The sequence below is a fragment of the Podarcis erhardii genome (genome assembly GCF_964252035.2).
Source record: "Podarcis erhardii genome assembly, chromosome: 2".
In the NCBI taxonomy this organism is placed as follows: domain Eukaryota; kingdom Metazoa; phylum Chordata; class Lepidosauria; order Squamata; family Lacertidae; genus Podarcis; species Podarcis erhardii.
Window position 1 is genome coordinate 62,312,275 of NC_138498.1, and position 26,817 is coordinate 62,339,091.

The window sequence follows — 26,817 nt, forward strand, 5'->3', positions numbered from 1 at the left end:
TTTTGCAGTCAATAGTCTCTTTAATTGCATAGCGTTTGGTTGTACAATAGTTAAATATAAACATACTGAGCTCACACAACAGCCAATAGCTTACTATGGTTAAACAATACTATTCAAGAACATGAAAATAATTTGGCTCAAGTAAATGGTATTTTGTCAAAAGGAAATTTTCAGCAAAACACAACTAAATCTGAATGATGTTTAAGAAACTTTAATTCACAATAGTGCAGAAGTTGTAAAGTGTAGATAGATGAAAGGATCTGTGGAAATACAGATACAATCCCATAACAGTAAATAGGAAAGGTTAATATAATAGGAAAGAGAATTCCAGTTAAAAATACAAAGCACAAACAGTAAAAGAACACAATTAGTACACAATTAGTAAAATCAGCCCACTACTACAGGCAACCAACATACTAAAAATAACTTAAATGCTATACATTTGTGTATATATAAATACTTTGTATTTAGAACTAAGGCAGCACTCCTATGCATATAAACCAAGGAATAAATCCTACTGATTTCAGAGGGACTTACTTCTGAGTAAACATATATGGATTCAGGCTGCATGTATAGTGTTGACTTATTCACAGTAACTCAAAAGTTATATACATATATTGCACAGTCGTAGAAATAGAAAAACTGTTCATTAACCATTTGTAAACAATGCTTTTTCTTCCTTTCTTTGGCAATTTTATTATTTCAGCAATGTGGCAAGAGCACTTAGGTGCAAGGCAAGTAACAAATATTTAAAGGCACATTAAAGATCACATTAAAAAATAACAAAACATTCCCAAATACTTTCCAGTTAGCAACAGATCCATTGTACTGGTTTGTGGTTTCCACAGCCCCAAACCCCACTGAAGTAAACAGAATTATGTTTACTTTGCTTTGTAGAATCAGCATCATCAAAACAGTCTGCTAAAGTCTCACTGACAGAAATTCAATTTTGGATTATGGGTAACAAATATTCTACTGTGCAATGCTTATTCCACAGTCACAGATTTTGCCAAATTCCTTGGAAAATCCACCTGGGGAAAAGAAAAGAAAATTATCCTCAATTCAATTTATAGGAGGCTTTTTCATTTAAGAAATTCATGTGCATCACTCAGTAAAACAGACTAAAAATAATAATCACCATACTAGCTGTATTCCTCCCCAAATTCTGAGAATGTATATGGAAATACAACCACAGATAGCTGCATCCCTTCCCAGCTGGCTTTGCCTGACCACTTTCCCTTGACCACTTCTCCCTTCTGTATTCTCTCTACTACCGTATTTGAACCATAACCCTGGGTCTCTGCTTCTTTCCCTACTTTCCTTCTGACCTTTCCGGCTATGGATCGTCCCTATAGATAATCTAGCAAAATTATCATCAAAATGTGAGAAAATGTATGAAAACTGAGAGAGATTACATTGAAACTGTGTAGTGTAATTGATTGTGTACACTGTTAACCTGTGATTTAAAAGCAAATATGCCCCAGTTGTAAAACTCCCAAGGCACGAAAATTAAAACAAATGTTAGAGAAACAATAGAAGGTTAAAAAACAAGCCAGCAACAGCAATTAAAACAGATTATGCATTATGCATAAAATGAAAGTATTCACTGGCAATGGAGTTTTGGCACCAGACAATCCTTGGGTATGGCATCCCATGGTCAGAACAACAAAACTGACAGGACCCTTTCTTCATTTAGCATCCACCTAAACTTTGAAGGTGGAGCACCTTTGTATCCTATCAGTGACTGACATCAGTGTTGTGTAGCAGCAGCAGCAGCTCACCCGGGGGCAGAGCCAGAATGCTTGCTTCCCAGCTGCTGAGTTGCTCACTGCCACTCATTGAGAGGGGTGGGGCAAGGCAAAGGGGAGGGTGGCATGGCGCACAGGCATCTGCTGCAAACCACTCCTTATAGCTTGGATAATGGGAATGTGCATGTCAAGAAAAATGGCATGCGCTCCAAAACTATTTTTGTAATTGTGTAAACTTGTTTTCTACGCTTTTAGTATTTGGAGCTTATGTTGCAGGGTAAAAGTAAATTAAATTTGATTTGCACTGAATTTCCATCTTAAGAGAGCACAACTAGGTCTTTGTTTAAATTCTATGTAATCATTCTTGTTTCAAGTCTGAAGAAACAGGGGAAGTGTCCAAGTGTGTTTGTTTAAGTGCTTTAATTGGAGTGCCTAAATATAGAAGTAACTTACATCATATCCTCTGAGAACAGCCAGGTGGAATGAAAGCAGCTGTAGAGGGATAACACTCAAAACTCCTTGCAGGCAATCAACGGTCTGTGGAAGCTCAATAGTTTTGTAAGCAAATTTTGAGCTCTCTGTGTCTTCTCTAGAACACAATATAACAGGGCGGCCCTGCAAAGCAAGAAATCAAAGTTGATTCAAGGTTACATTTTCATTTCATCTATATTTTGCTGCGCATTTCAGACATTTTGCCAACATGCAGCAATTAATGTCAACTGAGCTAAGTTTTAAGTTGAAAGCCATTTTGCATATCTCTGTAAACCACGGTGGTATATATTTTATAATACAACGGTATATAAATATTTTTATAAATTAAATAAACAAATTTCATAAAAAATACTGAAGTCTTTCACAATAATTATATATACACAATAAAAACCATGTAAGAACTAACATCGCAGAACACCTGCTAACTATTACCCACTCCGTGTATTTTAATTGTTATGCCTTGAAGCTTATGCAGACAAGTTAGTATGGAAGACAAGTGCCAAACCTCTACTGGAAAAAACATTCCATAGATTTACTGATGATGTAACATTTCCAAACCCATGGGATGGGCCATTAAAAAAAATCCCTACTTTCTCCCTTTCTTTACAGAAAAATACTAAATAAATAAATAAAAGGCCTTGGGAAAATTGAAATGTGTGCAAACCAAACCAAATGTTAATCAAATCAAACCAAATGTTATGTACAACCTAAGAACATGAAATGTATTTTCCTAGTTCCAGCATAATATGCTTGCAGCAGTGTCTTCTGAGCACATGCTTCCCTAGGCTGAAAATGTCCAGAGGAGCAACAGCTGCTGAGAGACAGTTTCCACCTCATCTTATATCCAAAACTTTGTTCACTCTAGTTCTAATGGCTAATTAAAGATACCTAATGTAGTGGTTATGGGATGTGGGTAGCGCTGTGGTCTAAACCACTGTGCCTCTTGGGCTTTCCAATCAGAAGGTCAGCAGCTTGAATCCCCGCGATGGGGTGAGCTCCCATTGTTCGGTCCCAGTTCCTGCCAACCCAGCAGTTTGAAAGCACGTCAAAGTGCAAGTATGTAAATAGGTACCGCTTCGGTGGGAAGGTAAACGGTGTTTCCATGCGCTGCTCTGGTTTCGCCAGACGCGGCTTAGTCATGCTGGCCACATGACCCGGAAAGCTGTCTGCGGACAAACGCTGCCTCCCTTGGCCTGTAAAGCGAGATGAGCGCCGCAACCCCAGAGTCGCCTGCGACTGGACTTAACTGTCAGGGATCCTTTACCTTTTTTATGTAGTGGTTATCACTGTATCATTTGACAGCAATTCCATAATTTGTGAATAGTGTGAAGACTGGTTGCTTTTGTCTGTCCTTAATCTCTACACCCAATCTATTTCATTAAATGATTCCAAGTTCTAGAGTTACTGAGATAAGGGGGGAAAGGAAATCTCTTTCCATGTCCTCCAAACCATACATATAGAATCATGGAGTTTGAAGGGACCCCAAGGGTCATATTGTCCAGTCCCCTGCAATGCAGGAATCTCAGCTAAAGCATCCATGACAGATTAAGTTTATTGTGAATGGGAAGGCTCCATCCCTATGGCTATTTTGGTTGCCCTTTCTGACCTCACAGTTCTACTTTCTCTTGCCTATGACTACCCTTCATAATGATAATTTTGCAGGAAATGCACAAGCGATCTAGTCCTAAAAGTGACATGCTTACTAGGCAATTTACCTGGCGAGCAGTGACCTGCTGTAGAGCATTCTGGCACTTTGTGAAACAGGGATCTTTCATAATGATCATGATAACTGGCATCTGCTTATCTATAAGAGCCAAGGGCCCATGCTTCAATTCCCCAGCCAGAATGCCTTCAGAGTGCATATATGTAATCTCCTTGATTTTCTGCAAAGCAAATGGAACAAGATCACAACCAAAGCACTGGGATAATAAAAAAGCATTTATTACGTTCAAAAATAATTAAGTGCAAGTAGGCAAAACTGACAGATGTTGGAATCCAAAAGACACTTTCATTGTGCCCTAAGTCCCACAGGCAACATTTCACAAGTTATGTGGTTCTTTGGATCCTGACCTATGTACACGTATGGTTCCCATGGCCATATGCAAAACAGGAAGATCAGAGATGCCTTAAATCTAAGATCATAAACGCCATCTTCATTCAGTTCAAAGTATGTTGTTTGAGGTTTCCTGCACACAAGTCTTGATTTAATTAACGGAAGCTGCTGTACTGAGCTCAAAATGAGAAAAAAGTGAAACATCTACACCTCTTTGTTCAGTAACACAGCTCTTAAGAGTTTTTTGAAACAAAACCCATCAGATATGCAATCCCCCCCCCCCCCGAAAAGAAGAAATTTTAATCGGTTGGATCCAGACTTTGCCTTCCATGGGAGGAAGGACTCTTTCTGTCCTTGGAAGGCTTTATATATGCAAAAACCTAATGTATGCAAAAATGTTTTACTTACAGATGTAACCATATTTAATTATGTACTTATTTAACATATTCCTAAATTGCCCATCTGCTGATCTCGGGTTGGGGTAAAATACAGGCAAGTATTCCAGGTAAAACAATAAAAACAAACAACATCCAATTATGCCAAACAAAGAACAGGAAAAATATCACAAATAAAACTGAGATTAAGAATTCATACCAATGCACCTTCCAAGCAAGTGGCATAGTTGTAGCCACGACCCATAACCAAAAGTGATCGCTGTTTATATAGTTCAAGTGCCAGATCATGTATCTTCTCATCCAAGGTCAGTACTTCCTTGATCATCTCTGCCAACAGGTTAAAACCAATAATTATTTACGGTATTACAAAGCCCACCATTTCAAAAGTAGTAAAACAGAAGATGTGGCCAGGATTGCATGAATTCAGATTGATCAACTTTAATTTTATTTACTAGCAAAGCACAGTGTTTTGCTCCTTTAAAAGAAAAAAAAAGATACACAGGGCCATTTTGAATAAAGATATGGAAAATTATTTTCAGTCAGTCCCTATGCTGAACACTCAATAGCTTTTAAACACATCTGCAAATACAGAGGATGATTTTAAAATCAATTTGGGGTTTGATTTGAGACATTAAACAAGAGGCTATTCCATTTTATCTCTAAACTGTTTTCTCAATTGTTATTTATTCCCTGAAGGTTCTGAACTCAATACAGTACAAACTGGAGCTAGGACAGTAAAATATGAACACATCAAAATATAAAGTTGGATTAAAAATGGTTAACTTAATTAAAAAAAATAAAAGCTATGGATATTCCTTACTCACATAATAATCTGAAATACGTTCTACATATCCCGTTTGAAATGGCCCACATATTCTTGAATTTTAGCATTCCCATATATCTATATCTATATCTATATCTCTCTCTCTCTCTCTCTCTATATATATATATTTTTGAACAGTAAAAACATGCATACCAGGTAATGACTTCAGACCGCTTATGATTTCTTGTCTTCTGTTTTGCAAGGAAATTCTGTCTTCTGACATCATCAGACCAAACATTACAAGAGAGATGAACTGGCTGGTATATGCCTGAAGATTTTTAAAAAGACATTAATTTGGCTTGCTTCATGTTTGCTCCCTAAACTACCTGCCTCAGCAAAATAATTTCTTACATTACGATGGAGTGGGAAGGGCTATAGGTTGGTGGCAGATAACATGTTTTACACTGAGAAGTTCCCAGGTTCAATTCCTGACATCTCTAAGTAGAGCTGCAAAATACTCTGACTGAAACCCTAGAGAACCACTTCCAATCAGTGCTGACAATACTGAGATAGATGAACCCATCAGTGGTCTGACATGGCAGCATCCTACAGTGTCATAAAGCCTGGTGCTCTAGCACCATGCAAGGCTATTATTCTGGCAGTCTATGCAAAAATGTCTAGGCCTATGATTTGGTCAAAGAAAAAACCTCACCAATGACAGTACATATCAGTTACCTTTGTGCTTGCCACCCCAATCTCAGGCCCAGCATTGATATGCACACCACAGTCTGTGTCCCTGGATATTGAGCTTCCAACAGTATTTGTAATTCCAACTGTCAAAGCTCGGCGATCCTTACAGTACCGCAAAGCCATCAATGTATCAGCAGTTTCCCCTTCAATAAAAGAACATATTGACATTCAGAATTGCAGCAGAATTATTAACCTATCATATAAAGTCAGAAGAGATTGACTTGAAAAGGTTGTATGGCTAGAAATGTATAACCCATTCATAGAAGATCCTGGTGGACTGGCATTTCCACACTGTTTCACCCCTTCTGAATTGGTGATATTGACACAATTTGTAGTTTCTTGGTTCAGAATATGAAGCAATGTTTTAAATACAAGCTGAGCACTATGATCTTCAGGCTCTCCTCCAGCTTGCTTTTTAAGAACTTCTCCCGCCCATCCACCCAGCTGCTGGTGCATTGTTGAAAGCCAGAGGAAAATCCCTCCGACACCAGGCATCTAAGCTCTGGAGCCATAGGAAAAATAGTGCAGTGTAGTAAGCTGGAATGTCATACTAGGAAGACTGAAATTCAAATCCCCACCCTGAGTGACTTTGGAACAGTCACTGTCAGTCTGCCTAACACACCCTATGTCATCTTTTGAGGATAAATTTGGGCTGGGGGTAGAACAGTGTATACCAAGCTGAGCTACTTGGAGGAAAAGAGGGTTGTTAAAAAATGTATCAATAGCCATTTGGATTAATTGTCCAAATCAAATGCACCAGATCAGACGACAGAATGAGAATGTACTTTAGTCCTCCTTGACCCTTTCAGACTGGTTCATGGTACCTTTAGGTTTCATCTACAAAATTTTGCAGATTACATGCTTAGATTGCAACAAAGAGACTTGTAGTACCTTAAAGGAAATGAACACATTTTCATTTCGCATAAGCCCTTGTGGACCAGAGTCCACTTTATCAGATGCATAATTATCTTAAATTGGCAGGAAGATAATGGCAGGAAATTGTAAAAAGAGGAGTCAAACAGCAAGGAAATGAAGACACACAGACTGTGAAAATTCAATTCAATCTTAAATTATCACCGTTATTATTCACAGCAACAGTAATTGGTGATCCAAGCAATTGCTAACTGGCACCTGTAGCGAACCGAAAACCATTATCCTTATTCATGCCCAGATTTACTATATTAAAACGAAGCTTCATTATTAGGTCTAATTTAGCTATTTCATACTTATGTTGTGCCCATCTTGACAGAAGAGCCTTGAAGTCTACACATCAGCCTTTGTTCCTCTATCCTGAAAACACTCGTAGCAATTTACATGCTCTCCCTTTGACCTCAACCTGAGTGTTGCCTGACAGAAAATGTGCATCCTTTAGGACAACTTTGTTCTAATTAGGTTGATGAGATACTTAAAATGTAAACTTAAATAAAAAGAATGGAGTAATTGGGAGTGACTAATGTTTGCTTATACTGTATCTTCTATTTCCTGGAATATTATCATTGTGTAAGCCCCATTGTCCATTGTTAGCAGCAACAAAAAGAAAAACACCACAGCAAAAATAGCACAGGGACAAAAAGAGGCAAACCTGAAGTTAGTGCCAAATGAAAACTCACTGGACTGAGAAAGCCTAATACATTTTGATAGTGTTTTTCTTCCTCAGAAGCAGCATTCCTCTCTGGTTGAAAACCTGTCACCCTCCAGATGTTGTGGGACTACTATTCTTGCCAGCCCCAGTCGGTATGGCCAATGGGGCAACCCAATCAGATGGGCAGGGTACAAATAAATTATTATTATTATTATTATTATTATTATTATTAGGGGTAATGAAGCCCAGCAACAATGGGAGGGCTACACATTCCCCACCTCTGCTCTATGCTCTCCTGCTATACCACAAAAGAAGCATTTAAGATTCCTCTCTCTATTTGGCACCAGTTCTTTTGCCTCTCACTGTTAAGAGATAACTTGAGGTATAGTGTCACTCTGCTGCCAAGTGGTTCTTTAGTTAATAAAGGAGGGTTCTGGCCTAACTTATCTACACTGTTATCTAATTGCCTCACCAGATACACTCTGCTTATTACATCCTTTACAAACTCTGAAAAGCCTGCTTTTTCCTTTGCAGTACATGATCAACAGAGAAATCTTACAGCCTTGACATAGGAATGCTATTTCCCTTTTAACACATAAAGCGAATTAGAATAGTCATAGAATGTTATTTCATATTTCTACTGTGATATGCTTGTAGCAATTGACATACAAAGCTCAGCTAGTAAAAAGCATTCAAAAATGTAGCCAGGAATCTATCACCTAGGTATGGAGAAAGGGGCTGGGCCATAGACTCAGGATGAAATCAAGTATGCCTGATCTCACTTGAGAGTGTAAAAAACCTACTCCAGACTGGCTCTGAAGCTGTCACCAGCTCATGATAGATCTGAAAACCAAATAAAAAACTTTGCCAAGATTAACATACAGCATAGATTAAAGCTCACCAGACTGACTGATGAAAAAGCACACATCGTCTCTAAAGACAGGGGTATTCCGATCCAGAAAATCACTGGCAAGTTCCACCATCACAGGTAACTCAGTTAGTTCCTCCAAAACTTGACGGGTCTGTAACCAACATAAAGATAGTAGAGCAAACTTCAGTCTTAACAAAATAAAGCACACTTAAAATTATCCTTAAAGTAGCTTTAGATCAATGGATTATTTCTAGTATTTCTAAAATGAATAGCTATTCTGTAAGGTTATACAGCATATGCACAATGCATTTCTTGTGCAGAAATAAACTATATTTGCCGAGATCACAAGTGAGGAGAGTGCTGTTGCATTTACATCCCACTTGTGGTAAATGCTGGCCACTGTAAGAAAAGGATGCTGGATTAGATGAGCTTTTGATCCGATCCAGCAAAACTCTTCTTATTTTTGTAGGGTATGTTAGATAATGGATGGTTATTATTTTATTTTATTTATGTATGTATTTATATTTATTTAAAGATATGGTGAGCATCTTTGGTGGCATGCTTCTGTCAGCAATTAAAGGCATTCTTTCTTACCAAGGCATCTACTGAACACTCTCTCTTTTTCTGCCTTGTTAACCTGTCTATTATTTTTTAAAGTAGCAAGCAGGCAGTGGGGTAGAGCAGCATAATGGGAGGGGGGAATAACTTATTGCTCTTCCAGAACCACCCCACCTCCCTGTGGGCTGACAAAGGAGGGTCTACTCCAGTGCTGGATTTAAGGTTGTGTGGGTAGTTTCCCATGAGCCGAGGGAGAGCAAAATAACAACAACAACAACAACAACAATTATATTTATCCAGGTACCTACCAAGAAGATCCATTAAAAAAGCAACTGTACCAAAAGGAATTATTGTGAAAATAAGAAATAATTTGGGGGGATGGGAGAGAGGCCAAATTTTGTCCTCGCTCAGGGTGCCATATTATCAAAGCCCATCCCTGCTAATCTATGAGGTCCATGTCAGTGCACTTCAGGCACTGTTTGAAGCTCCCCAGGTCCCTTCAGCCTCTTTTCAGTCAGCTTCTCAGCCAGGACATCACTTAAGCTTAGCCTGCAGCCCTACACCTCTCTCACACTGCCCACCACCAAGCATTTTCTCACTGCTTGTCTTAGCTAGGACTCCACCCACCACTCTATCCGCTATGTTTTCTTCCTGAGTAATAAGGAGTTCTGAGGCTCAAGGCTGTCCCTCATCCCAGCTGTTTCTGATATGCCTTATCAAGTCACTTCGCAGGGAGGGGAAGTGGTCTGTGTTGTCTGCCCACAGGCTCTTTACCCAGCCATCCTCTACCAGCAAGTCTTGTTGACTGGAGGCTGTATTCTATCTCTAACCAAGCAGGAAACACAGGGTACAGCAAGGCCACCCCTAAAGGTCTTTCACAGCTTCTGCCCTGGAATGCAGCAGCAACACAGGGAACCCGAGGTCAAGTAAGCGCTGCTTATCACAACTGGGTTTGTTATGGTATATTTATGCAGGTCCAATGTATTTTTATTGAGCACCACTTTGTGAAAACTGATCAATAAACCTTTTATAAATAAAAGCAAAATAAGAATAGAAAAGTAAAATCCCTGTAGCCATACGTTTCCATTATCTTTCTTACATGTTCAAGAGTATATTGAACTTACAGCCACTGCAGCATGAAAACTGGTTCCGCAACCAATGATTATTAATCGTCTGCATCTTCTGATTTCTTTCAAATGGTCCTTCAAGCCACCTAAAAGAACTGTAGTTTCCATGAAACAGAAACAAGGAGATATCTTTAGTTCAGAGTAGGTTGCTTAAAAAAAAAAAAGTAGTGGCAATGTTGAGTGGAATAAAAAATTCCCCCATGTTACCTGTGTTGCTCTCAAAGTTCACTCTTCCTCTCATGGTATTGAAAACAGACTCCGGTTGTTCAAATATTTCCTTTTGCATGAAAGCACTGAAGTTCCCTGTTTTTATAAAACATGACTAGTTAAGTTTCAGACTGCCTTTCTTATTACTGTTCAAATGAGACTTGAATTTGCAGCAAGAGTAGCCAAGCACAGAGCAGCAATTTCAACAAAAGTCAAAACTGTCGCTAGCGAAAGATTGGGCAAAGAATGCAGAAGGGGTTATGGGAATTCACTTCGTTATAAATATTAAATTCTCCTAAACAATAACTAAGCTTAATTAAAGATGAAGTTCTTCTGGTTTGGTGGCTGAAGGACATTAGGGTGAGGCAGAGGGCTATGGATCAACTGCCTCCATGAACAAGACACGTGTGGAAATGCCTCCATGCACTGTGCTAAGACTCCACTGGCTTTTCTACTTCCTCTCCACCTAAACTGTGCTCCTGCCAGCAGACTGGGGGTGGGGGCAGAGCTCTGCATCTCCAGATTTCTAGCCCTTGTGAAGGAGATGTCGCAAGCACAAATGGAAATATTAACAGAAGCTTTAACTTCTTTGGTGACGTAGCACATCTCTGTCATGTCATTCTAATCACCCAGGTTGCAGAATGTGTTTCCTTAGGCACATCTGCTAGGTGCAAGTGAAACTGATAACTTGCTGCCTATTAAAAAGCCACCTTGTTCACACTCGCATCTGCCAGCTACTGACTTTTCTGCCTATGTTTATTTACTGTTCATTGCTCAGATGCTTTACATGTTTCAAACAACATCATACTAATTTTCTTTGTTTTTATTAACCGTTAAACTGAGAAATTTTCTTTATACAGTGGTGCCCCGCAAGACGAACGCCTCGCAAGACGGAAAACCCGCTAGACGAAAGGGTTTTCCGTTTTGGAGGCGCTTCGCAAAACGAATTTCCCTATGGGCTTCCTTCGCAAGACGAAAGCCCATAGGGAAATCTCCGGGACAGCGAGGAAGCGCAGCGCGTCTTCCCCACTGTCCTCGGACCTCCTCCGAAGGCTGGCGGCAGGAGGAGGTCTCTCCGCCCCACTGGCAGAACTTCGGAAGGCTGCTCCGAAGGCTGGCGGCGGGAGGAGGTCTCTCCGCCCCACCGGCAGCCTTCGGAAGGCTGCTCCGAAGGCTGGCGGCGGGAGGAGGTCTCTCCGCCCCACCGGCAGCCTTCGGAAGGCTGCTCCGAAGGCTGGCGGTGGGGCGGAGAGACCTCCCGCCGCCAGGTTTCGGAAGGCTGCTCCGAAGGCTGGCGGTGGGGCGGAGAGACCTTCTCCCCGCGCCAGCCTTCGGATGGCTGTCCTGAAGACTTGCGGTGGGAGGAGGGTTTTCCTTCCCACCACCAACATTCAGAATGCTGTTCTGAATGTTGGCGGTGGGGAGGAAAAACCCTCCTCCCACCGCAAGCCCCGGGAACAGAGGAGAAGCGCTGCGCGCCTTCCCCTCTGTTCCCGTACCTGTCCTGAAGGCTTGCGGTGGGGAGAAAAGCCCTTCTCCGCACCGCCAGCCTGGCAAGCGGTTTCCATAGGAACGCATTAATTTATTTTCAATGCATTCCTATGGGAAACCGTGCTTCGCAAGACGAAAAACTCGCAAGAAGAAAAAACTTGCGGAACGAATTAATTTCGTCTTGCGAGGCACCACTGTAGAAGTACACTTGATGCCTCAAATATCAGCAGGACCAGTTTACTGTTCTGGGGAAACACCAGCTTCTAGAAATGATATTGAAGTATCATTATTGTCATTATTTTTAAAATGTCTTTCTTTTTTCCTCCCTGCCCATCTCCAGCACTGTTCCTGTGGCTAAGGTTTGACCAGAAAGGCACCTGGTTTCTAATGGATAAATGTTTTCTTCATATGCCCTTGGACCAGCAAGATTGTTCAGCCGCCCTTACCTTTCATGATTTGCTGCAGTTCCATCTGCAAAGTCTGTATGATCCGAGATGGGTCATCGCTAGCGCAACGTTCTAGCCGATGAATAGAAAGCTTCCCTTCAGCCACTGCTGCAATGTCATCGTCTTCTAGAAAGATTACTCTGTTGGTGTGTTCAATTATAGCACTACAAACAAGAATGCAAAATCAGCTAAGTTACAGAATCTCCAATATAATTTAAATTTGTTCTACTTGCATGTGCAAGTAAAAAGGAGCTTGGATTATGCACTCCCCACGTCTTGGTCACAACACAAAGATGGGAAAGTTGCAACACCAAATGAGTATTTGGTAGCCAAATTCTAGAAAGGCTCTCACATTCACAATGTCAGCTCCGGCCAGCATGGCCAATGCCAGAGATGGTGGGAAGTGTATTCAAGAAGCAATGTCTGAAGGGTTACAGGTTAGCCATGCCTGGATTAGAAACTGCAGCCAGCAGCAGCCTGTCCCACTGATTTACATTTTCCCATTGAATTACAAAGGTAGGGTAAATAACTAAACTGATCCTGCTAACATAGATCACACATATTTTTCAGTTACCTTGCATCTGAAGCAAAGAAAAACTCAACCGCTTTATCTCCAACAGCATGAAGGCAGGTAGAACTATCTAGTCTTTTCATTCGTGTTTTGCATCGATTCTTTACATTTTCAATGTTGCCTGCCAATTAAAAAACACACACACAACTGTGAAGATTGATTCATTATCTAGATCAAGTTGAAATACATGATTACATGATTTTAAAACAGGTTTAGCAAGGTTCTTCCTCCCTCTTCCCCACAATCTGCCCCCTAAATATGGCCTGGGTTTCCACTCAATGCTTCAGAATAGATTTGGGGATGCTAAACCAAATATTTCACTGCCCTAAATGTCTACCTGTGGGGTTTCTAGTAACATGAGCATTTCTGTGTGTGTTTAATGAACTCACTTCCTCAACAATTCTGTAACAAAAGCAAGATCTGTATGGTTATAATGCTTTAATAACTTACAGGTTCTGTATAGGACAGGGATTTGTTCAGTGGAAAGCTTAGATTCACTTCGAACTCCAATAAGTAGTGGACTCCCCCTCCTGTCAAATAATGAAACAACAGGTAAATTAGTTATATTACTTTTATTAAGGATAAACTGAATGTTTCAAACAAAAAATATCTACTAGAAACCTTTCCTGTGTGCTTGTCTATTAATATGGACCCCACCAAATGCAAAAACCCTCTAAAAACTATCAAGTATAATAAACCACAGAGGTTTACATATATCCTCAGCTTCTATTACACAGTAATGGACACTAAATACTTTTACTAACCTGGTAGCAATAGCTTCCCCTGGGTAGTGGATACTTTTGAAAACCAGTGCAAAAGCTCCTTCCTGGGAGGGGGGAAATTAAACATTAGTAGGTGTGGGAGGGGAAAGGATGACATGGATGATAGTTACACACAGAGTAAGATCTTGTCTTATTATCTCTAATGACCCTTTGAGAAAAAATGAATCTTTGGTCATTCTGCATCAAGGAATTGTCAAAAACAAAAGATTATCACAAAATGAGGTCAAAAATGCAGAAGTCAGCAATGCTAAACACACGTAGCCCCATTAAATTTAGTCAGGTTAGAGTAAATATTGAGTAAACAGAGAGGAAGGAATGAACTGTCCCAGACAATTATGGAAGAAAATGTACCTTCACTGTACACAATCAGCATGGGATCTATGGTCCCAGGGCTATTAAACTAACAAGGAAGTTTAGAAATCTTTTAACTGGTGCAATAACTTTTCATCTGAGAACTATAGAGGAGGAAGACAAGAGATGGTAAATGGCAAGATTGTGCTCTGGGTATTGCAGTTTGATATTTCTGAAGGAAAAGAAAATCATTGTGCTCAGAAATACTACAGTTTCCTCTATTTCTTCTGGGTTTGCACCTCACTCTTAACCAGCAGGCACAGGGCAGGTATGTAACAAGATGGTATTTTTATTAAAAACAAAAGCAAAATAAAACATGGAATTGAAAGAATTCTTTAAAGTTTTCCCAATGGAACAAAACTGAGTAGTTATTTCCACATTTTAACTTCATATGTGAAAAGTAGTTTCATATTGTCTTAAACATTATTTATTATAGGAAATAGAGAAAATTTCCCACTCACCAGCTGATGAATGACTCTCTCAACCAAGACAGAAAAACTTATGTCTTCAGACTCCCGGTTGTCATACACATATTTGATCAGCTTTGGAATGGCTTCAGTATCTGTTTCAGATTCAAACTCGTAACCTTTGGTCTCCTGGAATAGAGTGTTGTTGTTGTTTTTTAAAGAAAATGTTTAGATCTGTGTGCTACCATCAGGATTTTAAGACTGCATACAACATATCAAGTGTCATCTACGGTTTCAATCCTAATTATCATCATTCCTACTACCTATCAAAAATCACACAGAGAAACTTCATTTAGACTGCAATCCTATAAACACTTGCCTGATCATAAGCCCCACTAAACTAGGTACAAATGGTTTCATTAAGCCAAGGTTTGGCTTAGTGCATCGTGAGAACCAGGCCATAGAGCAAAAGCTAACCAGGCCACAGAGCTGAAATGGCACACACACATTTTGAGACATCCAGTTGTTTTCAGCTTACCAAAAACTTCCTTAGGTCTTTGTAATTTGTAATGATCCCATTATGGATAACGACAAATTCTGAAAGAAATAGGAAAACACACAAAAAAGAGATGAGCTAATCCATAACAGCTTAATTCAATCAAAGATTTAAAGTTGGAACCTTTTCTCAATAGCATTTTAAATCGGCAAAGTGCTTTACGTTATTTTCCTCTTTCAGTGACTGTGTCGGGCTGCTGCCACTAGATTTTTGGTAATGAAAACACAGTGTGTTAAGTGGTTTTGTAGGAATTCCAATCTGATTTGTGAATGGAATCCTGACATTCTAGCCTCAGCTGCTTCAGATTCCCTAATTTCATGACTCTTTGGAGTTGCACCTTTGCAAAACCACAACATTCCTTTGTGTAAGAAGAAAAAATATCTGATGTAATCACCAACCTTATCTAATATGTACAAACAATTCATTTCAGTCTACTGGTTTCAAAAGTTGTTTCTGGGAATTTCTACTCTGGTGCAACTCCAGATTTTTTTAGAGGATACCTACCGTTACTTTTATCTGATCGTTGTGGGTGACTGTTCACTGCATTTGGTGCTCCATGGGTTGCCCAGCGAGTGTGAGCAATACCAAAATGTGTCTCGAAGTCAGCCTTTAAGTCTAGACCATCTTGTTCTGTATACAAAATCAAACCCATAAACACACAAATCAATCCCAACAACTTTTAACTCAAATTATAGTCATAAAATTATGTAACTAACAGAGTCTTAACTTTATATTTAATTATAGAAAGAGAGACAATTTGTAAATTCTAAACTGTGTGGAAAGTATTTGCTTCTATACTTTCAATAAACCACTTGAAACTGGGCTGTCCATATTATATTGGCTGCATTTATTTAATCAGTACCAACAGGAGAGAGAGAGTTCTTTTTTAAAATGAATTAATTTTCTTGAAATTTGCACACAAAAAATACAAAGATTAATATTGGCTACCTTTTCATCAAGCCTAAAAAGCTAATCTAAATAAAAATACCCAACAGAACTAGAGAGAAGAATTGGGGAGGGAGAGAGATGAAGGGAGGAAAAAGAGGGAAAGAAAAATAAAACAATAAAAAAGAGAACTTCCAATTCTTAATATGTCAGCTATTTGGGAGAATTATTCAACACATTCACTCCAAGAAAATCCACCTTCTATAAACCAACATTATTATCTTCAATCCTCAAACCCTGATATCATTAAGTTCTTTTTCTTTTTCATGCACAAAGCCTGTAAGAAGTTTCCAATCTTTAGTAAATGCTGGCAATGATATTCCCCGGATTAAAAATGTCGATTTCACCATCTCAGCTAAATCCAGTCATTTTAACAACCATTCCTCCACTCTCTCCCAATAGGAGAGAGTTCTGATGACATCATATACATCATGGGTGCCCCAGCTTTTTTCAAAGAGTGCCAGATTTGATGCATGAGAGCCGACCAAAGTTGTTGAGCTTTTTTTAGGATTGATTGAAGTTGCTGAGCTTTTCTTAGGATTTTACCCCAGGACATATGCAGTGGTACCTCGGGTTACAGACACCTCAGGTTAAAAACTTTACCTCAAGATGAGTGCTAATAGAAATTGCTATTAGAGCAATGAGTGCTATTAGAAAAGTGCTAATAGAAATTTCTATTAGCACTATTAGCTAAAGTGGTACCTCAGGTTAAGAGCAGTTAAAAAACAGACCTCGAGAACAAATTAAGTTCGTAACCCTAGATACCACTGTACTGCCATGGGGGCCGGATTAGTTCCCCGAAATGGACTTTAGACATGCCTGATACACAAACCACCACAGTCCACAAAGAAGAGCAATTGATATGCTAGCTTAGAGGTGGGGAACCTCACCCTTGTGCTGGTTGTTAGTGGATTTGTTAGTTGAATCCCACCCTTTCTACTCACTTTGCAGCTCCTCATCAAGAGCCTTCACTTTTCCTCTTTTCTTGACCAATTTAATGTACCTTTCCTTATCTTCATTATCATTCCCATCAATTGCAACACCTGAAATACAGAACACAACTTATTGTACAGTCTTAGTTAACACATACAATTGCTTACAAAGCCAGATGAATGTTTAGGCAACTGGTGTTGAGGTAAAGCATTTTTATTGCTCATCGTACTTTTAGACAAGCCCCAAATGATTTAAAAGCAGCACAATTTCATGAGGGCACTGGGTGGCAGAATACCTCTACCTACTAAAATAAAATAAGCAGCCCAATGTAAGGATGTTTGGATTGTACTGCCAAGATCTAATTATCATTGATGGCTATATCTGCATCTCATTGCCATTCAACTCCCACCTTAAAATCTTCTCCTTTATGTACCTGCCAGCTAAGATGTCATTTTATGCATCTGATGAACTGAACCAGAGTCCACAAAAGCTTATGCCATAATAAATTTATTAGCATTTAAGGTGCCACAAGATTCTTTTGTTCTTCTTACAGTATGAGACCAACTTGGCCACTGCTGTGGAAATTCTGCACAACAGGATTGTTCACATACCTGCAGAGTCATATCCCCTGTATTCTAGTCTCTGTAGCCCTTTTATGAGAGTTTCAAATATCTCCTTCCTGGTCCGAGGCACCCTGTAGTTCAGATATGCAAAGATTCCTATTGGGTATTGAAAAGAAGAATGATAAGCAGGTACTTTAATAGTTTACACAACATAGTCAGAAGCAAATATAAAGTCTTATAAACGTGAAGTACTACATTTTACAACAAATCCTACAAGGCTTAATTCTGTCACTATAGAGGTTTGGGGCTTTGTTTTGTTACTCAGATGAAGTTTGTTATGTAGTTAAGCAACAACCTTTAGAATGGGGCAACCCAATCCAATAATTCATCAAGTGTTGCACAATTTTAGTCAGTATCAAGGATTTAATTTAATCTGAGTGACATTCCCAGGTTAGGACGCCAATTAACGGGTTGCTTTATGATTGGCACACTAGTCAACTGACTGATCAAATTACTGTCAACTGAACAATAAATTGACCAACCACTATTTGATCATGGTCAAATATTTCATGAAGCCAAAAACACTTACTGCATATTATACTGTATTGTCATTTGTTACCATGGCCAGGGAACAGTTTCATGCTTAACAGTTAAACTAATTTGTTTTGTAATTAGCATCATATTAAACAGGTTGATGCTTAACAGACAATCCCAATCCTCAAATAAGCCATGCCGGAGAGGGTTTGGATGAGGTGCCCACCTACTCAAACAGAGGGTAGGTAGAAAAAACCACCAACAGCACCCTACTGCCAATGTTGTTTAGTCGTTTAGTCATGTCCGATTCTTCGTGACCCCATGGACCAGAGCACGCCAGGCACTCCTGTCTTCCACTGCCTCCCACAGTTTGGTCAGACTCATGTTTGTAGCTTCGAGAAGACTGTCCAACCATCTCGTCCTCTGTCGTCCCCTTCTCCTTGTGCCCTCAATCTTTCCCAACATCAGGGTCTTTTCCAGGGAGTCTTCTCTTCTCATGAGGTGGCCAAAGTATTGGAGCCTCAGCTTCACGATCTGTCCTTCCAGTGAGCACTCAGGGCTGATTTCCTTAAGAATGGATACGTTTGATCTTCTTGCAGTCCATGGGACTCTCAAGAGTCTCCTCCAGCACCATAATTCAAAAGCATCAATTCTTCGGCGATCAGCCTTCTTTATGGTCCAGCTCTCACTTCCATACATCACTACTGGGAAAACCATGGCTTTAACTGTACGGACCTTTGTTGGTAAACAGGTAATAGCCAATAGCCAGCAGCATTTTGGGAACAGGTGGGGGTCAAAGCTGGATCCTTTTTTGCTGCTCTTTGCTACTTCAGATTGGTAGGTGCTGTAACTAAAAGCCAATTTCCCTTCCCTACAGCATTCCCTTAAGCCACAGCTTTGTACCTTTTTTCTTGGCCAAATAAAATTAATGCTTTACAAACAGTTGACAATTATTTGACAATATCTGACAAGTCAGTTGACAAAATAATTTCAACTGGTCTGAAGTCCCAGCCCTAATTTATTCAAACATCCCTTCAGAATGTGAGATGTATTAGTTACACTGATCTTTTCCCACTTTTCTTTTCCATTTTTATTCTTCATCCCTGGTATGCAATCTTTCCAATGTTGGTACTCCTTTGGAGATATCTTACAGATTGGCTACAAGAGATCTGGGCAAGCATATAATTGATTATGTACCTGAAAACTTCTGTTTGTAATCAGTTTTGTTATGGTTTATTCCCCCCCCCCTTTGGTACTGTACATAAAATGAAATTATAAATAAACAAATAAGTATAAATGAGAAACTGTATCATTTAGTATCCACATCTGAAACTACACACGTCATGTCAAATATGTATTATCTGACACCAAGAAGGATTTGTACTTTTGGAGCAAAAGTTAGTCAGCAATTTCCCACCCCTCAAAAGAAGATGTGCAAAGCTGATATTTTTACAACAGACCTAAAAAGGAAAACGTTTTAGAATATAACTGGGATTTCACAAAGCCTGTTACATAACAACCCCCAGCCCAATGTATTGAAGACTTGTGTTTTTGTCTGGTTTTCTGTTAAAACATATCAGTTATAACTCTTGCCTGCAAATAGTAACATTAAAAAGTTGCCCCGAGGCAGCAAGAAAGTCTGTTAAATTTATGGCTATTAACATTTTTTCCATGTGCTCAACTCAAATTCTCTGCTACTTTTCCAGAGAAGTGTTTTAAACATTTCTGCATATCCTCATTTTAAAAAAAAGAAATGACCCTTTTGCTGCTTTCTGAACCAGTGCTTTACAGCATGTATATTTCAAGACCTGTCAGATTTCCTGCATTAAGGCATCATGTCTTTATGTGTATTATCACTTCAGGGAAGGCCTCTTTTGAGGGATCTGTCCACAATGCAGCCAGTGTTCTGTGTTTGGTAAAGGTTCCTTGTTTATACAGAACTCTAGCACTGCTACTATTCATGCATACCAGGAGACTCAGAAGCCACTAGAGACTTCACTGAAAATGATAGCAGAGCCTGGGCTGCCAAGGAATATATTACAGATTCTTTGGGTCATGGGAAAGATTTTCCTTTCAAACACACACATTCTATTGTGCCTTCCATTAACTTATTAACTGCTCACTTTCACACACACAGGAGGCCAAAAATTCCCAGCACAGAGTTAATACCATTAAATGTCAATGGGCTTGCATATTCTTAACTCCATGCTAGACTGTGGCCAAACCCTCTACTATTTGTTAAACTCATTCCCCTTCTCACATACTTCCTTCCACAAACAGATTGTCCTCTCTCTTCTAATTGGGTTTTTGTGCTGCTCAGCTGGACACTGTGAGGGCATTAGGAGCCGTTTAGAAATAGCCTATATTTTAGAGCAAGTCAGTATGAATTTGGTAGTGATCAGGCAGGAACCTGAACTTCAGTAGGTGATATAGAGTTTTTAGAGAAGCAAAAATAAGTACTGTGGTACCTCGGATTACATATGCTTCAGGTTACAGACTCTGCTAACCCAGAAATAATACCTCGGGTTAAGAACTTTGCTTCAGGATAAGAACAGAAATCGTGCAGCAGCGGCGCGGCAGCAGCAGGAGGCCCCATTGGCTAAAGCGGTGCTTCAGGTTAAGAACAGTTTCAGGTTAAGTACGGACCTCCAGAACGAATTAAGTACTTAACCCGAGGTACCACTGTATTTGCCTTTTTAAAAATAAGTATTGCTACAATGTGTCACAAACGTTACAAAATCTGAACCAGACCTCTTCATTTCCTGAAACTGAAGAATCTGTTGTTGTTCCATCATAATTATTTTTAAAATAAAACAAAACGTAAGTTTGTTTTTGGCCTGAGCTTCTAGCACAAACTGCAAATACAGTTTTAAGTTTCATTTATTGCTACTGCTATTACCTTTTATGAGTGGCAGCATTAGCGGGGCGGGGGGGAGCTTGAAACTGAATGATTATTTTTTCAAGTATACATCGGTGATAGCAAAAACAGTGATGTGTCTTGCAGCAACTTGGAGACAAACAAAATGTGGCACAAGCTTATGTGGACAGAGCTATAGAAAACAACCACAGAATGATGTTTTGAGTTTTACTGAGTTGTACAATAAACCTGTTATTGTTAACTAGACCATTTCCCTTTTGACCTCATTATCCTCACTTATTTTCTTCTTAGACCCTACTTCCCAGCCAAAGCTCCCAAAAGCACAGCTTCAAGTTACAGCCTTCAGCATGCTGTTGTCTTTATCAGGCAGGAGATAACAGATGACATTAAGTACTCCTACTTACAGCTGACTTAATCATTTGGTTTGATTGAAGAAAAACTGAAAAGAATCAGGTTGCTTTTAAAGGGTCGCACAGAAGGAATTCTGTACAGGAAAAGACTCAAGTTACAAAGGCAGGTGAGGGAAAGAGACTTCATGCTTTGTGCTGGCACTTAAAAAACTGAAGTTCAAGCAAAATAAAAAATAAAATAAAATAAAAATTCCTTCCAGTAGCACCTTAGAGACCAACTAAGTTAGTTACTGGTATGAGCTTTTATGTGCATGCACACTTCTTCAAGCAGAGTCAGCTAGAAGTTGCACAAGCTCATCTTTGTTTAAAACGGCTCCCTTTTATCTCTCATCAAGGCTTTGAAATTCTTGCTTCCTCTTTGAGGAATGCAACTGGTGGGTAAAGAAAGGGTCATTGAGAGTTTTCCAGTGGGGAAATTCCTCCAGAAACGTCAGTACTTGTAAGTTTACCAGGATCAAGATAGGGGTGTCTCATAGTTGGAGACGAATGAGTCAACACTCCACTCCTTCAGCTTTTAACTATGTACTGCCTTAGAGCATTATAGACCTACCATTTATCTTCTACACTGGGAATGGTATTCTGCAGCAGTAATTCTATTTGATTACGCTCCCACTCTAGCTAGTTGTATCTCTGAGCTTCCTAGAAAATAGTCCATCTTCAAGTGTACTGATGTCTTCCTGCCATTCTATAATCTCAGAACTGCAGTTTTGTATTAGTAAAGGTAAAGGGACCCCAGACCATTAGGTCCAGTTGTGGCCGACCCTGGGGTTGCGGTGCTCATCTCGCTCTATAGGCCGAGGGAGCCGGCCTACAGCTTCCAGGTCATGCGGCCAACATGACTAAGCCGCTTCTGGCGAACCAGAGTAGCGCACAGAAACGCCGTTTACCTTCCCGCCGGAGCGGTACCTATTTATCTACTTGCACTTTGACGGTTGGCAGGAGCAGGGTCCGAGCAACGGGAGCTCACCCCGTCGCAGGGATTTGAACCGCTGACCTTCTGACTGGCAAGTCCTAGGCTCTGTGGTTTAACCCACAGCACCACCTGCGTCCCTTCCAGTTTTGTATTATCATGGAGTTAATTTGACAAACTGATTAGTCCCCAATACTTCAGTTGCAGCTGTGCACCATTTCCAGGCATGTTACTGAACCCTAAGCTTTAATCCAGTTAAATAGCTTTTAAAAAGTCGTTACTCACATTCTCTCGACAGTCATTAGTATTACTGCTACAGAGAACCCTCATGTTCAGAGGCATTACAGTGGTGCCTCGCAAGACGAAATTAATCCGTTCCGTGAGGCTCTTCATATAGCCGTTTTTTCGTCTTGCAAAGCAAGCCCATTGACAGCTTAGCGGATTAGCGCTATTAGCGGTTTAGCGGCTTTTAGCGGATCAGCTGATAAGCGGCTTATCAGCGGATCAGCTGATAAGTGGCTTAGCGGCTTAGGAAAAGGGAGGGAAAAGGGGAAAAAACCCGCAGGAACTCGCAAGACATTTCGTCTTGCGAAGCAAGCCCATAGGGAAATTTGTTTTGCGAAGCGCCTCCAAAACGGAAAACCCTTTCGTCTAGCGGGTTTTCCGTCTTGCGAGGCGTTCGTCTTGTGGGGCACCACTGTACCTTCAGAACAGAGATGCGAAACCCATAGCCCTCCAGATGATACTGAAGCCCACTCCCATGTTCCCTAATTACTGGTCCTTCTGGCAAAAGTTGGAGTCCTACACCTGGACATTCGTAGGTTTCTCATATCTGCTTGGATTTCAGATGCTGGAGGGCAAGCCAAAGGGGCAGGCTGCTGCCTTCAACCCCCATTTGAAAACTTCACAGAAACATCTTCCAAGATCAGGTTTCACCAACTTGGTGCCCTCCACATGTTTTGGACTACTATCCCTATCAGCCCCAGCCAGCATGGCAAAAGCTTGGCAAAGGTCAGCCTTGAAAGAACCACCTGTAAAAACACTGGTTTAGAGAATCTGCAGGTAAGTCTTTAAAAAAGGGATCCACAGTCAGATTTTTTTCTCATTTCCCCTTTATTTCATGGAGCTCATGTTTAAGTCTTCCACAAGAGATTGTCACAAAAATCCGCCATGTCCAATCTGGCTTGGTACTAAAAGAGCTTCTCTGAATGGCTGCAATGGCTAAAATGTTTTGATTTGAAAGACAGTTAAACTGATATTTTAATCTACTCCTAGATGATACCTGATGGATGCCTATTTTCTCTGTTTAAAATTCTATTTTACCTCTCTGATTATTATTTTTTGGGGAGAGGGGGTTATTGGGTTGTTCTTGTTTTTATTTTGATTATATAATTTGTGTTTTTTATATTGTGATTTTATCCCATGAACCGCCCTGAGACCTGTGGGTATAGGGCAGTATATGAATTCAATATATAATAATAATAAATAATAATAATATACAATGGAAGAAGCAACATCGCCAAAAGCAAGCAAGCTACAGCTGTGTTCTCAGGACTGAACAAGGTTGTCAACCTCTGCTAAAAGTTTTTAAAATATATGACATTTTAATGTATTATATGTTTTGAATTTTTCTTTTGAAAAATAATTATGTTTTTAAAACTTCTTCGCCAAGAGTATTTTAAAGGAGTTTCAGCTACAAGCAGGAATCTTTCACTCCCCACTTCCAGTGACATTTTTGGAACAGTGTTCTTATTTACATATTCATTTTGCATCACCAAAATTGCCTGGTTGCTATGGCAGCAGTGAAGGGTGTTAGAAAGGCTGAGTGCACTGAAATCACATACTTGTTGTTACTTCACACTGAGTCAGCTATACCACTCCTTAGTTAAAACTTAGTTGAACAGTGTAATATCCCCGTTTCCTGCTCTACAACCACAGATGTGTTGCTTTTAGTATTTAGTATTATTTCAATTTCTAGTTACAAAATCTTGAATTGTTAACCACGGGTAATATGGGTCATTCCTGATAAGATCTTCTTTAGCGCAGAAGGGTCGCTAAATGAAATTCAGGTGCAACAGAATCTTCTTATACTGATAAAATAAGGCACTTCTTGACCACCTTTCAAAGATAACACATTGCTTTGACTGCAACGGTGGGTGATTTCCTGTTCTGAATGTACAAATCTCAAACAGGCCATCTCCTTTCAGCTTTGGAATTAATAATGTCCAATTCAATTCTCAGACATAGGCTTGGGTATTTATTCCATACCTATTGATGTATCCCATTCCTTTTTACTTAACATATCTTCAGCATCCTTAGATTTTGTTTCTTTTAAGGGTAATTACCCCAAAGCAATTCTCATTTGCTCAGATGTTCTGAAACAGCAATTATATTATAGGAATTGCAGGCACAGTTTTAGAGATCTGCTCATATATAGCCATTCTGCATATGGCTAGGCCCTTTTATCAGGATTATGCTGCTATCACGCCAACAGTTTAGCCATTTTCAGATGTTCAAAAGTGTATCTGATGAATGCGCATGATGGGGGGGAGCATAATGGTAGCAGGCTCCTCCTCCTCCCTCCCAGGCTAAATGAATACAAGAGACCATATATGCAGAGGGCTCTGTTCTTGTAAACAGGGGCCGTGTGCAGCAGCGTAGCGTGGGTTGTCAGCACCCGGGGCGAGGCAAGTAATTTGCGCCCCTAACCCCTAACCTGCTGTCACTGCCAGCTTCTTCTTGCTGCTGCCTGGGCTGGGGTATTTATGGTAAGGTAGCCACGGCGATGGGTCCGTGTCAGGTGATCTGAGGCGAGTTGCCGCTGGCGCTGCCGCCCAAACGACACCGCTTGCCCGGAGGAGGAGGAGGGCAGAGAGGCGAGGAAAATGCAACATGGCCCAGCAGCTGCTGTGAGGAGGGGCTGCCTGGCGCACCCTCAACGCACGGGGACTGCGGCGAGCGCTGAGAGCCGCTGCCTGCCGGACGCCTTCAGCCCGGACGCGCGCACAGCTCGTCGGCTCCGCGAGACATGGGGCTCTGCTACAGCCTGAGCCCGAGGCTCTTCGGCAACTCCGGAGGCGGCGAGCGCGCCCCCCGATGTTGCGCCCGGTGCGGCCAGCCCCCCCTGCACCCGCCACGCTACGCCACTGGCCGTGTGCCACCACCCATGCACATAGAATGAACATTCTTTTTAAAAACATTTGACTAAGGAAGGCTATTGTCTGAAAGGTGCAATTCCATGTTTCCTAGCACTGGTTAAACAGTGATGCACAAAAGTGACTTGTGCCCAAGCTGTACCGAGTCAGATGACCCATTTACCATGAACACAGGACAATCCAGGAAGGGAAAGTTCCTGGCCATGTGATTTCATGAGCCTTTAAATGGCAATCCTTTGGTCTTTGCTTTGTGGCGCCAAGATCTCCCCACGTCTTTACTTGCTTGTTACAGGGGGGCATGAACTGAACATTTCAAATGTTGCTGTCTGCCAGTGTCCCACTGAAAGAAAGCCCTCAAAATACATTTTAACCATGTAGGAGAGCTCAGCATCTTCGACCAGAAAACCTCTTTTTATGACTTGTTCAGATTTTCTTCCAAGTAGGAAGGAGACGCTAACTGTTACCAATGCAAGGGAAACTATTGCTCAGAAACATTTGCACGAAAGGACATTAATGTCAATTAAAAATACATTTTGCAAGTCTATCTGGAATTTCAGTTACTGTACCTGGAGCATTTAAAGGGCCAAGATTGGGGGAGAGGGAGGGGGAGGGAGAGAGAGAGAGAGAGAAAGTTCCTCTTGTCCCCCTTTGCTGAGAGAGCTAAGTTTAACAGCTCGGCTTTGCTCTCATAAAGAGCATGGGAGCGTTAAACTCCTCCATAAGCAAACAAACAAAACCTCCGGAGGAGGGAAGCCAGGGCAGAGCACACTGCTACTACGGTCGCCTTGCAGCTCAATGGCTACCCGGAGGAAGCAGAGGGCACAGCAATAAAAGCATCCGGATGGCGGGGGTGGGGGGACTTGACTGGGAAAGGAAGCGCTAAGCATCTCTTTCTGGGGGGAGGCGGGGTCAGCTTTTCAGTTCATTCCCCTTTCTGACTCCCTAGAAAATAATACGGTTCTGCTTCCACAAAATCTACACAGGTCCCCCTCCCCGCAAAAATGGAAAGCCCCTCTGTATGGTTTTAGAACAGCAGTAAGGCATGCCAAGTCTCCCTTTGCAAAGTGTCCCCCCCCCCACCTCTCCGAGTGGATCTGCCCGCAGCCCTTTTCCACGATGCCTGGGCTCCCTCGCGCTCCGCATCTAGAAGCGCAACAAAGCAGCCTCCGGGGCTCGCTCCCTCACTCACCGCACATGGCCGATGCTCGCTCGTCCGCCCGCGCTCGCTCGCGCCAGAAACCCTCCTTTCCTCTCGCCGTCTCCCGCCGGGTACCAGCAAAGCACGCCGAGTGCAGCAACGCCTCGCTCCTCCGCCGGCCCCTTTTATAACGTGCCTTGG

The 26,817-nt window shown here is 41.0% G+C and overlaps 1 protein-coding gene across 1 annotated transcript; it reads right to left on the bottom strand.

Annotated features, from left to right (window-relative positions):
• GFPT2 (glutamine-fructose-6-phosphate transaminase 2) lies at positions 1-26,817 on the bottom strand. Its single transcript, XM_081851432.1, has 19 exons — positions 26,668-26,817; positions 17,640-17,747; positions 17,040-17,138; positions 15,655-15,780; positions 15,133-15,191; positions 14,649-14,783; positions 13,819-13,880; positions 13,505-13,584; positions 13,058-13,175; positions 12,484-12,647; positions 10,547-10,642; positions 10,337-10,434; positions 8,685-8,805; positions 6,187-6,344; positions 5,665-5,779; positions 4,888-5,015; positions 3,956-4,123; positions 2,202-2,363; positions 1-1,031 (listed from the first exon to the last, which is right to left on the bottom strand). The coding sequence occupies exons 1-19, from the start codon at positions 26,672-26,674 to the stop codon at positions 987-989; spliced, it is 2,049 nt and encodes a 682-aa protein (XP_081707558.1). The 5' UTR covers positions 26,675-26,817; the 3' UTR covers positions 1-986.